General features: G+C 36.8%; 1 protein-coding gene across 5 annotated transcripts in view; it reads left to right on the forward strand.

Moving 5' to 3' along the window:
• Window positions 1-21590, forward strand: part of RFX3 (regulatory factor X3) — a 117069-nt gene that overhangs the window by 48601 nt on the left and 46878 nt on the right. For 3 of the 5 annotated variants that reach the window (XM_065047231.1, XM_065047229.1, XM_065047230.1), the window contains exons 2-3: window positions 7691-7815; window positions 15829-15926. In XM_065047231.1, the coding sequence (XP_064903303.1) occupies window positions 7699-7815; window positions 15829-15926 (215 nt within the window). In that variant the 5' untranslated portion in view covers window positions 7691-7698. Of the gene's footprint in view, window positions 1-7690; window positions 7816-8254; window positions 8319-15828; window positions 15927-15952; window positions 21311-21590 lie in introns of those variants that run through there. The other 2 variants (XM_065047232.1, XM_065047233.1) reach the window with 2 other exon arrangements.

The following is a 21590-nucleotide window of genomic DNA, read 5'->3' on the forward strand; positions in this document are numbered from 1 at the left end:
ACCTTCTTTTGTTTTTGTTTTTTTTGGTTCAGATGCTCTTTCAGCAGAAACACGAGCAAGGGTAAAGGTAATCTAGAGTAGAAGGGTAAGTTAGGAGGAAGGTATAAGGAGAAGCAAGGCTTATTTGGCAAGACAGCTGTCAGGTGCAAAATGACAATATATAGGTGAGTATGATGAAGTTACATCTGGACACAACTATGTGTCCTTGTCCCCTTCATATTCCCTGTGTGTTGACATCTTAAGTCTGTTTAGTTCCATTGTAGTTCAGAGTTATCTTGCATTCCCAGTGCTTTCCTCTCCATTTTGCCGTGAGTTGGCACCATACCAAGCAGATTTCCTGGTACAGCTGTGGTGTGAATTGTTGCAGCTATTATTGCTGGGTAATTGGGAACTGCTGTAAAGGGAATATTCTGAGAGGCACCAACCAAATCTCCAGATTTCAGGCAGGCATTTATATATGCTCAACTACTAGCCAATTAGTCTGTTAAAAGCTAAGAATCAAGCATTAATCAAATACATTAACTAAGCCATAGGCTTACAGTACTATAAATCTGATGATTATTGTTGACTCTGATGGCCATGGTCTTTGATGGTTCCTAGTCTCTGAGATCAAGATGACCAGGCTTATGAGCTCTTTGACACAGAAAGTTAGAATGAAACTGGGCGCTTTTTCTCTTTCCCCAGGCTCCACTGGTTGTCACTGGCATTTGAACATTTCTGTGTGGGCCAGCATAACTTCCATGGGCTGGGATAAGCATGTACTTGATCTCCCAGAAATAATTCTATGCATAATGATAGTTAATGATAGTTACAATACCTCTAATTATTTTTCATTCTTTTGTCAAAACTTGTTTCTGACTAAACACAACAAAATACCCATCGCAACAAGGACGTTCCTGTGTTGTCTTGTCACAACAAAAACTCTTCAGAAGTTTTGTTTTGTCCTTTTGTTGTGAATGTAGTCCTGTTGCTGGTGTGTACTGATGTGTAGGGCTGATGTGTAATATTGATATATTGTCCACCAAGACTAAATACAATTTTGAAGTTTTTGCAGGTAAAATTAGTAGGTAGGTCACAGTGGGAGAGTCATAAAGTAGTCATTGGGCCTAACCATCCATGTTCTGTCTATGATCTGCTGGAGATACAAAATTTAATCATGACAATTGTTGACTAGTACTGTTCTTAGGTACTTAATAATCTGATTGTCAAGACATTGTTTTTTGATGTTATGAACTTTCTCTGAAGGAGTTACCAAGAGTTGCCACTTACATATTGGTCCCTTCCAGTGTATCTCTCTTTACTTCCCCTTTTTGTTCTGCTATTGTAGGTTTTGTACTGGAAATAAGTGAATCCAGAGAATCAACTTATATACTTCATTCTGTGCCATCCAGTTAACTATTATTCCTTCCATAAATCCATGAAAAGTTGGACAAAACATAATGACGTTCACATTGCTAACTGGAATATTTAGCAACTAGTCCTTTTATCAGCAGAGTCCAGCTGCCTACAGTGGTATACCTGAGAACCTTGGCAGGGGACAAACAATCAAATAGTGTTCAGTAAGAAACTGATGTTCTGACATGAAAATACGTTAGTATCTAAAAATTACTTACAGTATATATTTTTTTCCTGTGAATGGCATGTATAAACTCCCTTCTGCTTTACTGCTAACACACATCAATTACTTCTTCAAATTCATAACATCACTTGTTTGAAGGCAATTGTTCATAAAATTTTTGTTCACACAAAAGTTGAAAATGAATTCCTATCTAAAACTCCACTGTATTACTGAAACTTGTTTCCATTTATACTATTGTTCAGGAACCAAGCATTCTGCATTACTTGTTGAAACTTTATGTTCTGAGTAGTTTTCCTTTATTGTGAAACAAATTATGTTGCCCGAAATTCTTAATGATTGTATTGGTGATGCACCATTATAAATAGATAAAATCTTAAGATTACCCTTTTATTCTGACCATTAAAGCCTGCTATTACTGCATGTGATTATGAGATCTAGTTCACTTTACCTTCTGTGATGTTTTATTTAGCCTTCTAGAGGAGAAAAAAGAAATTTCCTGCTGCACTTGAAAGTAAATTACAGGCTTTCATTTTCTGCATTGAATTAAAGCTTGCTACATTATTTGATCTAGACAATAAAGCATATGAGCTGAACTAAACTTTGCAAACACTGGTAGCTTAAAAAAAGTAAATTAGTTCGGGGTGAAGTAGTTCAGGAACAAAATAAGCAGTAATCATAAATCTGACACATTTGATGAGTAATGGATCAAGTTAGACTCTTTAACCATTCCATCTTGATATTTCACATCTAGAAGACAGAAGGATTCCAACTCAGAATCTGAGTGTATTGAAACATCTTTAGGGAACTTAGCAGACAACATGAAATTACACAGAGTATACAGGAGAGGGGTAATTTTCAGCGTAGTAGCTTTGCCTGTGTTCTTCCCATTAGACTAAAGAATTACTAATCTTGTCACATTCAGCAGCTGGGCTTGGCCTCCCACTTGGAGGGGTTAATTAGCCTTCTTTCAGAGTGTGGCCTGTTTAGCTGACATTCACATACAAAGTAAAACCATTAACAGATGGGTGTGTCCAACCGCTTAATTAGCCAGAGTAAAAAGAATCTTTATCAAACATTTATCTGTTGCTAGTCATACACCTGACAGCCCCATTAGGCAAGGATGATGTCTTTTCTGTTGTAATATGCATGTTCTTTACCTATATGCAGTATTTGTGAAAGAGACTTAGTTTAGATTATAAAAATATATTAATGTAACTGCTCAGTATTGATACTATGTAAAAGAATTACACTGACTGCTTCACTAACATGGTGCTAGAAAACCTTCCAGTGAACAGGAAGATGAAAAAGCTTCATTATCAAACATATTGTATGGCATCTACAAGGAAAAATCTATACTGTGTATTGAGCTATAGAGAAGAACTGCACTTAGGATAGAGACTTAGGCAGAATAATGGAAGCAACCTAAACACTTTTGAATAAATTCATATTAAGTCAGTTAACCTGTCTCTCAGATTATTAATAAAAGTGTATTACAGTTCTGAGTTAGAGAAGCACATCAGATTGTATACTTAAATATAGGGTCTCACCAAATTGACAGTGTGGAGGTAAAATGCACTCAGTCACCGATAAACTTTAATGAAAAATGTACATGCATGTTACAAGTTGCATGTCTCCCCCATCCTGTAGTCTGAAGTTTGGCAGGTCAGTGTAGCAGTGCCAGCTGTACTGTGGATAGTCCCAGCCTGTGCTGTGGGGTCCTCTGAGATCTCTCCATTTCCTTCTGGGTGTTCTCTCACCTAACCCTGGATTTTCTGTCATGTGTCCTGATGTGTCTTAGGACATGGTGACTTCCAGGACTGGGCAGAGAATATCTGACTCCTGGCTATTCCTGTTCAGCATCCCTCAGTGCCTAACAGCAGACTGCCGGCTGGCACTGGCACTTGCAGTCTGCTCATCGCAGAGCTTCTCCACAGTTTCTCTGGCTGACAGCTGGTTTACAGCCAAAATGAAGCTGCTCCCTTTCCCTAAAGGGCTGATGCGAATGTCAGCCAGACGCAATCCGTGACAACTGCCACAAGGAAGTGAACACATTATGCGCCTCACTTCAGTGAGAGTACCTGGCTCTGGTTTCTTGAGCATCTTGAACTGCAGCTGTAGTGATCCTGTGCTGCCTGAGACGTAACATAGCAATTAACAGATAAATGGCAATACAGAGCGGTCTTTCACCAGTCAAAACTCTGTTTGACTGTAGTGGCATTTCTGTTCTCTTCCACTGATTGACACGTTTATAAACTGTTACCACAAAACCAACATATAGCCAAATAAAGCTAAGGGCTGGTATCAAACAATGTCTTTTGACTCTATTCAACTGTTCACGTTTGTTTCCCATTATAGCTGCAGTATCTTAAATGATTATTGGAACTGGTGGCTTAAACTGACTCATTTAATTGTGCTCAGAAACTGACTCGAAGTACTTTTACAGCAGGGAGGTGATTTAGGAAGCTGCTCAGCACTTAGCTTTTGATTTCCACTATTCTGCCAGCTTCTCGGTGTTTTTGTCTGGGTTATGAATGACAGCAGGTGCAGGCTTGCTCAGACAACCTGGCGCTTTTTTTTTACTTCACTTTTGAAGAAATTTTCCAAGTCAAAGGTAACAGGTTGAGGACTAAGTACAAATGATTAATACCTTAAGGTGAAGGTACATCCCTAAGTGAGTAGACATATTCATAGGATTATTCTAATGCTTTTGAAAAGTTTTAAATTCTGAATTGGCAGAACTGTTGTTTGGACCAGACAGCATCATGTGTATGCTACACATTTTTTTTTCCTTCTCTCTATTTTTCAGTACTTATGCATAAAACATTTCCCCAATGACCTTTATGTGTGATTGTGGAAAACAGCGACTACAAAAATAAATTGTTTTCTAAATAATTTCAATATATAGGAATTGGCCTTTGTTAAATAACAGTTGGCTTTGATTTCTAAATAGGAGGAATACTTATTTATTAAATATTGTGACTTCATTAACTGAAAGATCATTTACAAGTCAGTTAAATGTAGTTTGAAGTTCATATTTTTCCTTAAAAGCCAGTTTCATTACATTTCTTCCTTTATGAATGTTGATCTTTTTATGACTTAGGTTCTTTTTTGTTAGCAGTGATATTTTGCTCTGCAAGGACTGTGTAAGACATGATTTGCTCAAATTTGGAAAATGGTTATTGTTTAAGTATAAAACTGAAATACTCCACTCACTAGTATTCCATCAGGAATGTTGCCTTTGTCTATTGCATTTGTTACGTTTTGGAAACCCTAGAAAGTACTTGGTATCCCATTGTACTATGATGTGACTCTTTTCAAAAGGTATAAAAATCACTGCTATGGGTATAATTTATACATACATGTTTAGGCATATGTATATAAAGTATAAGTCCCCTTTTTTGCCTTTGCAAAAAATAGTTTTCTAAATATCTGATTCAGTTTATTTATGCTTACAGATTACATAGTGCATGAGTTTGGTCTAGTGCACTTAAGGATATCTTATATGGCACAATATTGCATTAATTTATCTGCAGAAACTTTAAGATGATTGCATATTGGAAAGTAAATAAAATTTTATTTCTGGATATTATTATTGGAAGTTAAGTGTTCTCATTAATATTGAAATTAAGGGGAAAAACTATTTGCTATCTGTTATGATGGACTGATATTGGAACTGTAGCATGATTTTAGTGTTAAGTAACTATTCTGGATTTTGTACAGCATTTTCTGTAGGCAAAAAAAATATGAAATTTACTAATTTACAGCAAACATAGAATCATAGAATAGTTGGGGTTGTAAGGGGCCTTTAGAGTTCATCTAGTCCAACCCCCCTGCAATGAGAAGGGACATCTTCCACTAGATCAGGTTGCTCAGACCCTGTCCAGCCTGGTCTTGAATGTCTCCAGGGATGGGGCGTCGACCACATCTCTGGGCAACCTGGGCCAGTATTTTGCCATAATCATCGTAAAAAATTTCTTCCTTGTGTCTAGCCTGAATCTCGCCTATTTTAGTTTGAAACCACTACCCTTTGTCCCATCACCACAGGCCCTGCTAGAAAGTCTTTCCCCATATTTAAGTGTTGAAAAGCTGCAATAAAAGTCTCTGTGGAGCCTTCTCTTCTCCATGCTGAACAACCCCAACTCTCTCAGCTTGTCCTCACAGCAGAGCTGTTCCAGCCCTCTGATCATTTCTGTGGCTCCTCTGGCCCCTCTCCAACAGGTCCATGTCTGTCCTGTACTGAGGGCTCCAGAGCTGGACACAGGACTGCAGGTGGGGTCTGGTCATAGTAGAGGGGCAGAATCACCTCTCTTGACCTGCTGGCCACGCTTTTTTCATATGCAGTCCAGGATACAATTGGCCTTTGAGGCTGCAAGCACACATTGCCAGGTCCTGTCTGTCTTTTCATCCACCAGTACCCCCAAGTCCTTCTCAGCAGGGCTGCCCTCAACCCCTTCATCCCCCAGCTTGAACTGGTACCAGAGTTTGCCCTGGCCCAGGTGCAGGACGTTGCATTTTGGCCTTGTTGAACCACACGAGGTTCATGTGGGCCCACTTCTCAACCTTGTCCAGTCCAGCAAAGTGATTCAGAGGTAGTTGGAGTGAGCGACTGCAGAACCGCAGCTTTAAATCAGATTAAACTGCTGTGGATCCTAGCCTTGAAAGGAAGGTCTGTTGTTGCAGCTGGTTCAGTTTTCAAGCAAGGAGGATGTTGTATATTCTGAGAGGCTCTCCATTTTTTTTGATACAGCAATGAATTCCTCCTACTCTATGTTGTTATGCCCATGAATAGACAAATTTTTTGTTATGGTTTTGTCTCAAAAAAATATCGTAAGGTTTTTTTTGGGGAGAGGTTGTTATTTCCTTGGGGGAGTGAGTGAAGGTGGAATTAAACTCTAGTTTCTTCTCTGTCAGCCATATGGGTTTGTAGAGTTAAACTGAAAAATCACTTGATAGTTCATTCAGTACTTAGAGAATTTTTTTTCACATAAATCTCATTTATTATGTATGGCAATGCTATTCATTTTTAGTGATACAAGTCCTCAGGTTGCCAAAGCATTCTGTAGCCAATATACATTAAGGGCAGTAAAATTTTAGATCCCAGAACATTTGGTTTACAGACTAATAATTTGTATTTGCTCTAGTTCTTCACAGAAGCATACAACCTTCTGTTTTGAAGGTACCAGGTGAACCTTCCTTATCTGGTTATTATTTTCACATGTTAATCATCCATTCCTTAAATGACTTTTTTTTTTTTTTTTTATTTAATTCCTGATTTTGAATTAACTTTGGTTTTGGTTGTCATCCAGTCAATTGTATTGTTATTTCTGCTGTGCAAAATTGAGGAATTTTGTAGTTCCCAGTCTATGTTTCATGTTTAGGTAAGGTATAAGTCATCCGTGGTTGTCTTTCTGATTAAGTTTTGTTTGTAAGGCATTTTGCTTAATTCTCAAACGATTTCTGTATTCTGCTCAAATTTCCATTGTCCCCTCTAAATGTCAGGGCTCCGATGCAAGGCACTTTTCCACTGCGTGTGTATTTCTATATGGTTTTAGTGCCGAAACATTTATTCTTCTCAGATTTAAAAATACAGAGGTTGCTTTAATACTTACTACTGAAAAAGGTTATTAGAGTTCCTTTGTCACTGTGACTCATTAAATGCTTTTCAGAATTTGCTGTCCAGATTACAGGTCTTCATTCTGTGGACTACGAGAAGTTTGACTTAGAATTTGAATGTTTAGTTTTTGGTGTAATTCAGTAAGCCAGAGAAAAAGCAGTTTTGAATGATGACCAGGTATTTTCAAGCTGAGAGACGATTTGCTGCTGAATTTTCTGAGTTATTCCTGAAGTGACAAAACTCAGAAAAGTAATATGTATTTCTGAACATGTAAATAAAAGATATTTTGAATATAGGTAAGATAAAAGTAAAGTAAAAACCCACTTGTACTAACTCCTGTGCTAGTAAGGGGAAAAACCTTTTGGCTCATACCAATTTTGAGATCCAAATAGAGATAAGTATCAAATTAGTGTGCTAATAGAAGTGACAAAATTGAAAAAAAAAAAAAAAAGAAGTAATGCACTAACGTTTTTATTTTATTTCTTAATTTTATTTAGAGATAACAATGCAGACATCAGAGACTGGGTCGGATACAAGTTCGACTGTGACTTTACAGACATCTGTGGCTGGCCAGGCAGCAGTGCCCACACAAGTAGTACAGCAAGTACCGGTTCAGCAACAGGTAGGTGACCTTAAATTTTGGGAAGATTAAAAAAAAAAATCAGGAAGGATAGTTCTTCACAATGTAGTGGAGAACTTGATTTTGTACAAGACTGCTAAATGAACTCTTTTGCTTTGCTTTTATCAATTTTATTTTGCTGGAATCAAAACAGCTGGAGAAAGGCAAGCTGTTTTCAGGATCTGTTCATTAACTACAGCATCTGACAAGCACCAGTAGTACACATACATGTTTCTAACTGAAAGTTATTAAGGAATTCATGTAATAGCTTGTAGAAATATAATTTGTGTTACTGAACGTTTACAATTTTTTGCTTTAAATAATGAATATATTTTTATATTATTTGCTATATAATTTCTCCTTTCATTTGGACATCCAAGTACAAATGTAAAAATTAAAAGTACTGTTCTTTGCATCTCTAGGCTTGACTCTCTGCAGATCTTTGCACAGTGTCCTGAAAGTATTTTTGATATGACAATAGGTAATTAGTGATGTGCATTTGCCAGGTAAGTAAGACGACTTTTGTAGCAGCCAGCACTGTGCATATCTCTGTTACATTAGACAGTCACGCACCGATGCAGCACACACAAGCTTTGAAAGGAGTGATGGCTGAATAAAATAGGGAGGAAAAAAGGAAAAGTATGGAGGTAATGGACTGCATGTGAAAGCCATGACAGCTGTACAAGACTTTTTTGGAATACACAAATGAGCTGTCCATGTGACAGGTACTCTGGGTGACACCTGATGCCGTTTCTCACCAACAACTGACTTCACAGTTTCAGAATCAATAATATGAGAACTGAAGATAGTTTACTAAATAGCATAATTTGTGCCAGTGGAGAACATTTCCCTCAATTAAATTCTTCAGCATTCATTTAATTCTAAAATTCCAGGTGGTGCATTTTTATATATGTATTCCACAGCCATGTACATTTCACTGATATTTGTTTCCGGATGTGCAGACTCAATTTATAGTACCTCATAGTTCCATTACTATTATTTCTGCTTGTATCTTCATGTATCTTTTAGGATTCATGCTTGTTTTTTATAAAAAATAAATTATTCAGAAAAGCATTGAATTTGGACTAGTAAAATTGTATATAAATGTTTTTGTGTGTTTGCTTAGAATTCACCACTTGTGAAACAAGAATTTTTTGAAGTATTTTCTCCTGAGTTCAGACTGTTAAATAATTCTCTCAGAGGCTTCTGAATACTATGTTAGTTTTTAATTGAAGCTTCCATGATGCTTGAACATAGCTAACCGTTGTAGATTTTGGCTGGTTAACTCTTTTATAAGGTTTGTGAAGTGCAAGACTATTCTTCTTTGTGAAATAAGATCTGGATAATTTGTGTGATTTTTATATTATTTCATGGTGACAGATGTTTAATAGATGTAGTTCATGTGATATCTTCTTTGTTATTCCTTTATTTCATCTTTTCAGCTAAAAGATGGCAATTTGGTAGTGCTACACAGTTGCTTATTTTAAACAAACAGGATATACATACTATGGTCTAATATTACATGCTGAATTTTATCCATATGAAGTACTTAAGCAGTATGAGGGTTTGAAGATTAGGAAGCAATTAGTGGCACATAGAATACTTTATAGTGTTGCAGTTCTAACCATTGGATTGGTTGAATTGTAAAAGTAGGGTCTCCAATGCATTTCTGCTCTCATTTTATTGTAAGCAAATGACGAATGAGCAGGGCTTTAGTGTTCATACACTTTGCTTCTCCAAAGTTTCTACCTTTCTGAAAACTTCTAGAATAGAATTGGCCCCTTATTTTCCCACATAAATGATACATTAATCTTTGGCACTGACTGTACCTTTTCTGAAGTTATTCCAGTTATCTTCTATTATTGTAATACTCATCTCAAAACATGGAAGTCCAGGAGTAGTTTGCAATTTTTTCTTGCTTGATTATACCTTAATGAGCAAAGGAAACTGATTTTTTTTTTTTAAGTTGTTGCAATGTCTATGTAGAACTGTCCCTGATCAACTTTACATACATCTCCTTTAGTACTGCTGCTTTTGAGTATTCACTCCACCATTATTTTGGATTATTTTTCTCTGTGGAGATATTAGATTATATTTTTCCACTTGACTCCTAACACTTGCTGTAAGGATTGGCACAATGTTTCAGAAAGGAAAGCTAAGGGATCAACCCAGTCAAGGAAAAGGAGTTTCTCCAAAATTTTGCAGGGATTGAAGACGTAACAAGGATGTTTAGAAATCCAGTACAGACAGTATTGCAGTGATTAGAACATGGTATCGGTGGAAGATTTGTGTAGAGAGAAGCTACATTATGGAAGTGAATGTGAGGTGAGGAGAAAGGGAAGAGTAAAGATGTAAATGTGGTGTGTCAGCAGGAAATGCGATGAAGAATGTAGGTGGGGTAGGTAATTTGAACTGTAGGGTTAAAAAAGAGAGTATCAAATGCGGAAAAAATCATTGTATTGAAGAAGTTTTAGGTATGCTCTGCCCTGAGGAATTATTTGTCTACAGACAGCATTTGCTTAAAGTTAATTTTAGCTTTATGTACATTTGATAGGAAAATCATAGAGATTTTTAATTTCATAAAGTCATACTTTCATTGGCAGAGTGAGTGCTTATTGTTTCTGCAGATTTGAAGTTACCAGTGTTGAAATTTGGAAGAAAGGTTTTAGGTGCATAGTATATGAGATATCGTTTGGGTTTTTTCCTATGGTTTTTAAGACATATGCTGTATCCAAAATAAGTGTGAATATTCACATTTGAATTGTAGGCTCTTGTGATTATACTTTACTAAAACAACAGGGCACTTGACTGTTGTTAAATTCAAAGATGCTGTAGCGTAAGTGTCTATATATGCAACAATTTGGTGTAGCTGAAACGTCTATATTATGTTTACAGTAATGTATTAGTACTTGTAGTGAATAATTCTGAATAAATGGAAGGATGGACTAAGAGCCTTTTTCGTGCAGCTGTTTGTACTGAAGCATCCTGTCTTTTGAGCAAACAGCTAAATAGTATCTTTTGATATTTTCAGCGAAAACAATTCCCTAATTTGCATATAACTAGTATAAATATTGAGTTCATGAAACTCTGCTGTGATACTCCAGAAATAGGAAAAAGAAAAAAGTACCTTTGGTGGAAACTTCGGCTTCCCATCTGGTAAAAGTGGCACTGTGGCAGCTGGTTTCATGCAGCACAGCAGCTGTCACTGTTGAGTTGGGATAGAGGGGAATGGTAAGGGGACAAAAAGCAACAAAAGTAAAGCCAAAAAGGTTGGAGTTTAATCAAATTCAGTTTTAATAGCCTGAGGAATTTTCTTAGTCTTTTGCTTCCCCCGATACAGGAATTTTTCACTGATGTAGCATCGTTTTTTCAACAGGAGGTTTTTATCGCAGTGCAGTAAGCTTCTGAGGATCCAAAATTAACTTCATTTTGCAGTTTATACCAAGCAGTGTGGAATGATTGGAGAAATAAAACTGCAAATATAATCTATTTTATGAAAGTATATCCATGCATCAGAAGTTGAACAAAGCATTTCTGCGTATTTACCATACATCATGGCCATTGCATTCACAAAGCATTGTATCATTAACTGGAGATACAGACTTCTGCTGATCAAAATTGCTCTTAATGCAAAATCATGTTTAGCATATGAAAAGCATAATCATGAACTGGCATTAGCCTTTATATAAATATGAATGTGCTTAGAATATTACAGCATGTGCTATTTATATGTTGGTTGCCGAAAGTAATCCAGACTAATGAACATACAAAAATTATTTTTATCTCTGAGAACAGAAAACTATGCACATTCAAGTTGTTTGCTTAGACACTGTGGATAATTACATGTTCTTTTTTAAATGGCATTTTAAAATCCTTACATATTTTGCCCCATTGTTTTACTCTTTGCTTAGTAGTACTTTAAGCATAAGCAGTTTTTATTGGAAATCAAAATTTTCTCTTAAATTTTGTTTTTATTCCTCAGTGTAATTTCTCTATTTCAGTATGCTTTTATGGACTTCTGTTGACAAACTCATAGATACAATGTAACTTAGTTCCTCATTTGTTCCTTTGAGGTAGTGTAATTAACGATATAATTTGTTTTCCTTTTTTTTCCCCCTTGAACTAGTAGTTGTAATTACATATGTATTTTGAAATAAGTTTTCATTAGCCTCTTCTCCTGGAACATTTCAGTTGCTTACTTCTAATCTTAGTCCAGTTACTTATTTCAGGCTAGAATCACTAAAGCAAAAGGAGTGAAAGATCTTCTGTCTGACCCTACTTAACTCATTATTTCCTATACAAGTCAGTTAATTTTCTGCTTTATAGCCAGACAATAGTAACAATTACCATGACTAGCTCACCAGTCCACCCTGATGGACCATAACATTTCTGAACTTGCCTATTGTCACTTTTTAATAAATATTTCATTGTGTTCTCTGTTTTCCACCGAACTATTTGATTCTTGTAGTACTTTTAAATACAAGAGTGCCATTTAGTTTTAGATCGCTGTTGAATATTCTTTCTATGACCTCTAATTTCTGCTCTGCCACTGACTCTGAAGAACATAGCTGATACAATTCCTTTAACAGCTTAAGAAAAGGTACAAGAAAAAGATAAATAGAAAAGAAGAATTTTTTATTCCACAAAAGCTATGTTTGGTGGCCTTTTGGTTCCTCATAAACAACCTAATCACAAATAATTTTGTGCTTTTAGAAAGTAGATAATATGCATTTCATTTCTTCCTGTTGTTGAAGATTAAAAAGATAATCCAGAGGCACTATATTTCTCATGAAAACATTTTTCCCAAAGTGCAATAAAACAGGGAATAAAATTAGTATTGGAGATATATAACAAAGATTTTCAGCATGGCAGAATTTTTGTTAACAAGTCCATCGTAAGGGCTACTCACTTATAATTCTTTGAAATGAAAAATACCTCTAACTTTCTCTACTTTAAGGTTGCTATGTACATTGCAATATGATGTAGTCACTAAAGCTTTCTTGGTCCCATAATCAATTTAAGTATAGCAGTACTGAGTGTCTGAGAAGCTGAAGCAAAATAACTTTTTTAATAAACTGTCTTTTTTATTACCTTATTAGGGAAAAATTAACCTAATACAGTGACCCTTTTGTATTGAACTTCATTGTGAAAATTTAAAGGAAAAACATTTTGATCTACAGATGTAGAAAAGATGTTTTAATAGCAGTGTAGTGTACCCATTCTTAAATGTTGATTTAAAAAATAAGTTTCTTTGTTTACTCAAACAGTAATGACTTATCCAGTAGTGCTACATAGTAGGCTACTAAAGAGTTTTTATAAAATTTGTTGAAAATTTGAAATTAATCCACGAAAAATTGAATTTTACCAATTTTTGATATTTTGTTTTATGGTTAATTAATTTTTGTTGTTGTTCCAAGTCAGAATATTGGAATTTTTTCGTTTCCTCTCCAATAGACACTGAGCTTTGATATACTATGTACCACTTTGTCACTGCAGTATCCTCTCAGTTCTATGGTAAAGGTGTTGCACAGTGCTGATCTGTTGTTTTTGAAATGGTAGCAGCTTGTGTCCAAGAATATAGGGAGAATATAATACCTTTTATAGAATGGGAACGTGACCTGCATTTACTGATAGGAAGTTTTTAATGTTGTGTTTGTACATACTGTAGAGTTCCATTTTATCAGTATGCAGGTTACAGGGACAAAAATCACATTTCCTTTATTAATAGAAAAATGGTGTGGGGTTTTATATAGGGATTAAGACATATCCAGTGTGTGTGAATAGGGTACAAAGTGCATCTTGTGAGAGGCTGGACAAGAACATGGAATTCATACTGACAGCAGCATCATTTCCACAATGTTTCCCCAGCTATGCTACTAGATCAGAAAAATGGAGCATATCCATCACATGGCAGGTGACAGATGACTGGTTTTAAAAACAGAGCCTACTTTCAATATGTTTTCTCACTGTATAGGTTAAGTAGATCAGTTTGGTGTTCTGTAATATACTTATCAACAATGACTCCCCTTCTCCTGTTGGTTAAAGGTCATAGAACTTGAGTCAATCAAGAGGAATAAATACTTCTAGAGTCAAACTTAAAAACCTATCATAATATATTGAATATGTGCTTTACTGTGAAGCATATATGCATTTTAGCCAATAATTGCGTGAGTACATAATTTTGTCACAGATTGGCAAATGTGAATATTGAGAGACACTAATTAATTGCAAGCTTGCAGACATAACTTTCTTATAGTGGATTTGGGTCAAGCTCATTCCACCAAATTATAATTAGTTTAAGTTATGAAGTCAAAGGTGATGGAAATAGAAGTAGTTTAATTCTTTGAAAGGAGGTTTGCACAGTACAGCTATTTATGGTTTTTAATTCAAAAAAATGTTCTAAAGCCTAGTAACGTGCCTAATTTGGATCAGAGTGTTTTGTGTTGACTTTGAGAACTGAATCTTTAAGTTAAATATCTAAATATTATTAGGAGAGGAAATGTACACAGCAGTACCTTACCTTATTAATTAGAAAACATCTTTAATTTTTTTTTTTTTTAATTGAGAAATAGTATTTGAGGTATATTTGTCAATTTATATAATGATTCATGTAGGAAATCAACAAACCTTGGATTTTGATAGATATTTTAACCATCATGTTGTGTCTCATTTCTGTTAATAGGCAGAAACATTTGATTTTCTAACATGGTAGTATAGCTGCACTCAAAACCTTGAGTATTTTGTGTTTTTCAGAATTCATGTTTTCATGTCAACCTAATGTAAGGTTTCTGTGAAAATCTAGGTTTTCCTTTCACAGTCTCAGACAGTGCTATGAAAGACTGGCAAAACTGTGCTTATTTACAGAACTTTTAAAAATACAGCAGAGTTGAATGTATTAGGGTATTCTCTAAGAGCTCTTGGAGGTGATCTATCAAATGCAGGAAACCCAGATTCACCTGGGATTATGTTGTTTGCAGTCCTTAGGACCAACTGGATCACACTGAATTTGCCTCATAATAAAATATCTGAGAGGAATAAGTTGCTTAAAAGTAATTTATATTAAATCTATTTACTAAATATGTGCACTTTCTTTATCCAGTCCCTTAGGTAAAATTGTGCCAGTCTGTGAAGTCTCTAAGTCCTTTTGCATCTTTTAGATTCTGGATAGCTCTTGAACCAAAACATGGCTTTTCTAAATGATTACAGGTGTAAAATACGGAATTCTTAATCCTTAATGTGGTAGAAGACAAAAAATGAAAACTGGAGAGGAACTTTGCATAAGAAGGAGCTTCCCTACGTAGTATGTGACTTGTGGGAATTGATTTGTGTTGATGTGATTTTACAAAACAGGCACTCTATCTCAGCAGTGTCTGTGAATATAATCCGTGCCTTACTGTCTGTTGCTTAGCTCATTGACGTAAACCCGGTTCTGTCAGAGTTTGTCATAGCAGATGAAATTCTGGAACAGGGATACTCTGATGGCTTTGATGCGTAATTCTACATTCGGTCAAAGCATTACTGGGAAAAAAACTAGTATCACTGTAGTTTAACGCCAGTTAAACAAGAGCTAAACCATCTTAATGTGAACCTTTATTTCTAAACTTACTGCAACACACTTGAGCTATGATTTTAAGGTTTGTACTTTTCAGGGCTGAAATGGAATAAGAAAAGGCATACATATGGCCAAATACTACCTTCTTCCATAGTATATGTAATTCTTCATCTTGGTGCAAAGCATAGTTACACTTCATTTCATCTTTATTACCCTTTCCTGTTATTTCTGTCTTTGGCACTGAAGGTGTGCATGCTCCATGAGCATGCATCTTCAATGTTAGGGCTCCATTTAACAGACTAACAGCACAAATATTGTGTAAGAAAAGTAACTAGCTGTCGTTACAACATACCTTTAGTAATCATGAGAATAGAGAAATCCCATGTTGTTTAGAAGCCATTAGGTGCACTGAAGCATGGGTCCTTCTTTACAATATCCCGAATTTCTGGTGTTCTTGTTTTCAGGTTCAGCAAGTGCAGACTGTGCAACAGGTACAGCATGTCTACCCAGCCCAGGTTCAGTATGTGGAGGGAAGTGACACAGTCTACACGAATGGAGCTATGTAAGTTGGCAAATGATTGAAATTTGAATGTTTGTTAAAATGTGAAGTAAAATATATATTTTTACTTAGAAATAAAAACTATTCAATTGGAGTTTTGGTTTTTTAGATTTTTGTTGTTGTTGTTGTTTTGTTTTGTTTTGTTTTTTGTATTTGAAGCCGAACTCATGCTATTTTTATTAAGGCAGAACTTTCGTGTGAATAAAATTTTTGTGATTGTTTTAGTTGAATTTACATGAAATTACATATACAGTGTAATGTTGTTTGAAAAAGTGCTTTTCAGTTTATGTGTAGGTTCTGTGCATAGGACATACTGTGTAACTTCTGTCCTCAGGACAGAAGGCAGGGCTTCCGTCTTCCTGGCTGCAGTTCTAGTGGCAAATGCATAGAAAGGTGCAACAGCTGTCGTTATTATTTAAAAAAAGTAGTAATGTAATTTCATGCCTGTGTTTAATTAAATAAGTATTTTTTTCCAAAGGAACGAGGAAAGGCAAAAGAGAGTAACATTGTCTCCTTCTGCTGCTTCTTTAGCCTCTTTTCTACATATTATTGTGTATTTCCTGCTTTCCTGAGCATGCTTTTCCATCTTCAAGTTCCTTTCTCCAATACACAAGCTGAAAAACATAGAATAACCTAGGTTTGATGGGACCGCTGCAGGTTACCTCATCTAATCCCTGGTTTGACGTAGCATCAAACATCAAAGTAGGATCATGTTCCTTGGGACGGAGCCTCTCTGCCTCTTTTTTCATTCACCTACTTTTTGCCATTTTTTCTGTGTTACTGGCTTTGCAAGAAATACGATTTTGAAAACTTCTTCGTTGTCTGAAAGTTCTTATTTGTTGATGGTAATCTGAAAGTGAATCGGAAGAGCAGTATTGTTTGGATCAGAAACTTCTGATGTTAGAACTGGCCACATTCTTTGGTCATCACTACTAGCATATTGTGTTTAATTGATTTTTCACATACTGCCTTCTCTGTTTTCTTCTCACTTGTAAATCCAAAACAATTGGTCTTAAATATGCATTAGATTTTCCTGTTGTACTGGTTTTGGCTGGGATACAGTTCATTTTCTTCGTGGTACATGTTCTGGTGCTATGTTTTGGGATTGTGCTGCAAACAGTGCTGTTGACACAGGGATGTTTAGTTACTGCTGAGCAGAGTTTACACAGGGCCAAGGCCTTTTCTGCTTCTCAGACTGCCCCGCCAGTGAGTAGGGTGGAGGTGCACAAGAAGTTTGGAGGGGACACAGCCAGGACAGCTGACCCCAACTGACCAAAAATATCCCAGACCATGTGACATTGTGCTCATCAGTGAAAGCAGGGGGAAGAAGAAGGGGCGACATTTAGAGACATGGCGATTGTCTTTCCAAGTTACTGTTATGCACGATGAAGCCCTGCTGTCCTGGAGATGGCTGAACACCTACCTGTCGTTGGGAGGTAGTGAATGAATTCCTTATTTTGCTGTGCTCATATGCACAGCTTTTGCTTTACTTACTAAACTGTCTTTATATCAATGCATGAGTTTTCTTACTTTTACCTTCAGATTCTTCCCCCATCCCATCATGGGGAACAAAGCAAGTGGCTGTGAGGGACTTCATTGCTGACTGAAGTTAAACCGTGACAGTCCTTTCTGGCACCCATCATGGGACTATAGTCCCTGGCTGTGCTTATTTTTTCGCGTTGTCCTCTCCAGACTGGCCTAAGTGCTATGGCATGAGCTATCTTCCAGAAGACTAATGTGCCAGGCCATCGCACCCACCCAATCCAGTAAACCCAGTTGTGCCTTTCCTCCTCCTGGCCAAAAGGCAGGGCCCCTTTGTTCCTGGTCAGAGTATTCATTACTTGATTTTTGTAACTGCAAAAAAAAAAACCAAACCTGGTCTTTAGCGTGTACAGCAAAAAATGGAGTATGGCAAATATTAGGGCTGTGTTTCCACCTCTGCGGCAGTCAATTCCAGGTGCACTACATACCCCTCCAGGTGAAAGCAAACCATGACCTGCACTCTGCTGTTAAAGGGATCAGGAAGAACATGTTACAGGTATCAGTTGTAGAAGATTGCTTGGCTGTCTTTGACTCCAGTTCATACTGGAGTTCTAGCATGTGCCGTACAGCAACACTCAGCAGCAGTATGACTTCATTGCAACCATGATAGTCCACTGTTAGCCTCCAAAATAAATCATTCTTAAATAGGCTACTATTCAAGTTTCTCTTTTCATTTATCACTTGTAAATTCTTATGTGAGCTGTTGGCACATGCACTTTTGGCAGTGTATGAGTCGTCCAATAGATGGCTGTGTAGAGTCCTTGCAAAAAACATAACCAGATATTACTGACTGCTTAGTACAAACCTTTACATTTCCATTATTTTATTCTGTTTCTGTATCTGAATCCCTCTGTCAGTTTCTGCAAAATCAATCAATGGGATATGAAAGACTTCCTTAACATAATCACAAAGCTCTCCTTAGGAAGTAAGCCTAATCCAGATTGTCTTTCCCTCCTATAGAAGAAGAATTAAACCTATGTTGTTGTCAAAAACAGCATTGTGAACAGCCAATTTGTTATTTAATACTTTTAGGAACATTAACCTTTCTAAAGATTTTTATTTCATTCATGGAGAACAGGACCAGTCTGGTTCTGCTCAGAATTTAAAAAGATTATGTATTGTGAAACACCTTTTCACGCATGCACTTATACTCCAGATTAAGAATGGAAGAATGTAATATTTGTAAATTAGAGTTATTGAATATATGTATGATATGTTATAATGCCATTTATTTGATAGGTGAAGCTAATGGCTAGCTTTCTTCAGAGATTAAAGATTTGTTTTTCTGTTTGCTGATTTTATGATTACCTAGGATCTGGGTTTTGTTTCTCCTCTTCTTGTTTTGCCACTGGCTTAGCTTGGTCAGAGCTGTATCAATGTGGGAGTGACATTTCAGAGTATTTGGAATTGAACAAAAAGCTTACCATATCCGTAAACGAAGCTGGCATAGACTGTGTCAAGTTCTGCTGTCACAGAAAACACAGAGATGAGTCTCTCTTGTTCTAAAATATTTACGCAAGTGTTCAGATTGCAGTTTGTTGTTTTTTTTTTTTAATTCTTCATACTGAAATCTGTGAAAAAAGAGTCTTGTGGATCCTGAAAGATTCACAAGAGTGTTTTATGGCCAGTTTGACCACTTCCACTCTGGAAATTGTTTCAGAAAATCACCTGTTTCAGAAAATAGGATTAGGTTTGTAAAGGATGCAACTGATTAGAGTGATTGATCACTGGTTTGTCTTTTGGGTTGTCTTCCTGTGGTTATATGTTTTATTTATTTTACCACCATGCTAAATCAAAGTCTTAATTCTAACTCAAAATCAGATATAGGATGATTTCATAGTCTATCAAGTAGCAGTACTGGTCTATCAAGTAGCAGTACTGCTCTAGCAATGGAATACGAAGATTGCAACCCATAGTTAGGGTGAAGACATTAAATCTGTGTACAGGCATCTCTGGAATAGGTGTTACAGCATGTCTGATGAAAGAATTATTCTTTGTTTCAAAATAAAGCTCTTGTAAACTAGCATAGATAGCAACAAAAGATGCAGCAAGAATATACAGGAGGAAAGAGTTACCTGATTCTTTTGATTCTAAAGATAAGAAGTAAGTGCGTGCTTCCCACACATTTTATATCATGATTTGTCTATGCTTAAACGTTATTTGGTTTTATTATAATTGGAGGCATAATGATAATACAATGGGTGTAACCTACAACTTGTCACATACATTGTATGAGAATATTTGAATTATATTATCTACAATTGTGTCTGCTTAATAACAATTTTGCTTGTCAAGCATGTCACTCTATTGTGAAACAAAAGTGCTTTGTTGTTGTGATGACATGTACAGACTTACATGGCAGCTTAGAATAAAGAATATCATGGCTACACACATATTAAGAAGCCATGTGAGTCCGCTATACTGGACATGACCTTTCTTCTTACCATTTGCCTGGTAATTCTGGTTTGGCAAAGAGGATTTTAATTGCTGGAATTGTCCAAGAATTGCTGCTGTGTCTCCATACCTAATTCTTAACCAGTGTGTTGTACTGCAAAAGCTGTATTTTACATGGGCAAAACACACCTTCTAGGCAAAACTAAGAATTTATTATTACTCTAATTGCAATCTTAATGGTCAAACCGAAGAAATACTATCAATACAGTTAAAGTTATTTTCCTCATACTTCCTAGTATCCATCCCTTTTTCCCTGGTGTTATGCTTACCCTTTTACCTGCTGCATACAAAGACAACGGCTTCCATCTGAGAAAGTGTTACAGTGAGTTACCATCACCATAGGTCTTATGCTTGGGGAAGTATAATGGGTGGTGCGGGGCTCTCTGCTCATATTGGGTCCACTTGCAGTGATTTTTAATATGTTTTCTAGACCAGTCTACAAATTATTCATTCTTCATTGGTTTCCATTTCAATATTACAGCTGAATTTACTATATATGGTGTGTTTCACAATTGCTGGATGCTTCTTGAATACTGTCATCCCATACCCGTGATCCTCTTTGCTACATTTTTAATCTAGGGTCTGGATTGTTTATCCTATCACAGCCAAGCTGAAATGGAAACATATTAAGTGACCTTTGTCTGATTGTTTAACAATTACTGTTACAGATAAGCTAGAACAAAGCTTTAGGCTAGCACAGACAAGTCTAGATAAAGGAAGCCCTACAAGCCCAAGTCTTGAGGTCTTGCAGATTTAGTACAACCCTTGTGACATGTTCCTAACAGTGGCAATAGCATATTTCTTGGAATATAGGTGTGCAATACTTAATGAGACTTTTTAGAAGTCTGGAGCTAGGATTTCCTCATCTGTCTAACTTACAGGTCCTGAGAATATTATTTTTAAGATTTCTCCTCTGTTTTAATTTACTTTGTTCCCTGGTCCATGGGATTTTCCTGCAGTTGTGCATTATGTGTGTGTGGCAGGATGCAAAACCCTCTCTCTCCCCCTCTCTCTCCCTCCCTCCTTCATCATGGAAGGAGTAGGCACATCTCCCTCTCTCTCTGCTGTTTGAGGCTAACAGCTTCTTTTGTTTGGCCCCAGAGCCCCTGGCCAGGGCCACTAGGAGAAGGGAGCGCCGAGGCCCAAGTGAGCCGCTGGGCGCCTGCGGCCGGTATGGGGGATGTTTGGAAGCTTCAGGGGCACCCCCACAGCCAGGGTGGGGGTGCAGAGAAGCTTCTGGAATGCCTACAGTCAGATCTGATCAGCCAATAGAAAACGGGACTCTCGTCGATTCTCCGCCCATTGTCACGGGTCTCTTGGAGCAGGAGCGAGATGCTGCCTCCGAGAGCCCCCCGGGGGATGGAGACTCCGCCTCTCTTGACGCCACGTATGTGAGTAAAACTTCTCGCAGGATTGCGAGTGTATTTATACTTTCCATGCACATATGCACGTGTGACTTTCTGTGCTCAATATGAGCACGTCTATAAATTATTTACTTGCACAATCGTGAGTGTGTTTTCCTCCCATGCTCCCACATAAGCACGTGTAATATTCCGTGCATATTTGCACCTGTATTTCTCCTCGCAGGACTGTGAGTGTATTATAAATTTACCCTCGCACAATCGCGAGTGTACACGTTCCGTACTTAATACGCGTACGTGTATCTCTTTA

The sequence above is a fragment of the Columba livia genome, chromosome Z (assembly GCF_036013475.1).
Source record: "Columba livia isolate bColLiv1 breed racing homer chromosome Z, bColLiv1.pat.W.v2, whole genome shotgun sequence".
Taxonomy (NCBI): Eukaryota; Metazoa; Chordata; class Aves; order Columbiformes; family Columbidae; genus Columba; species Columba livia.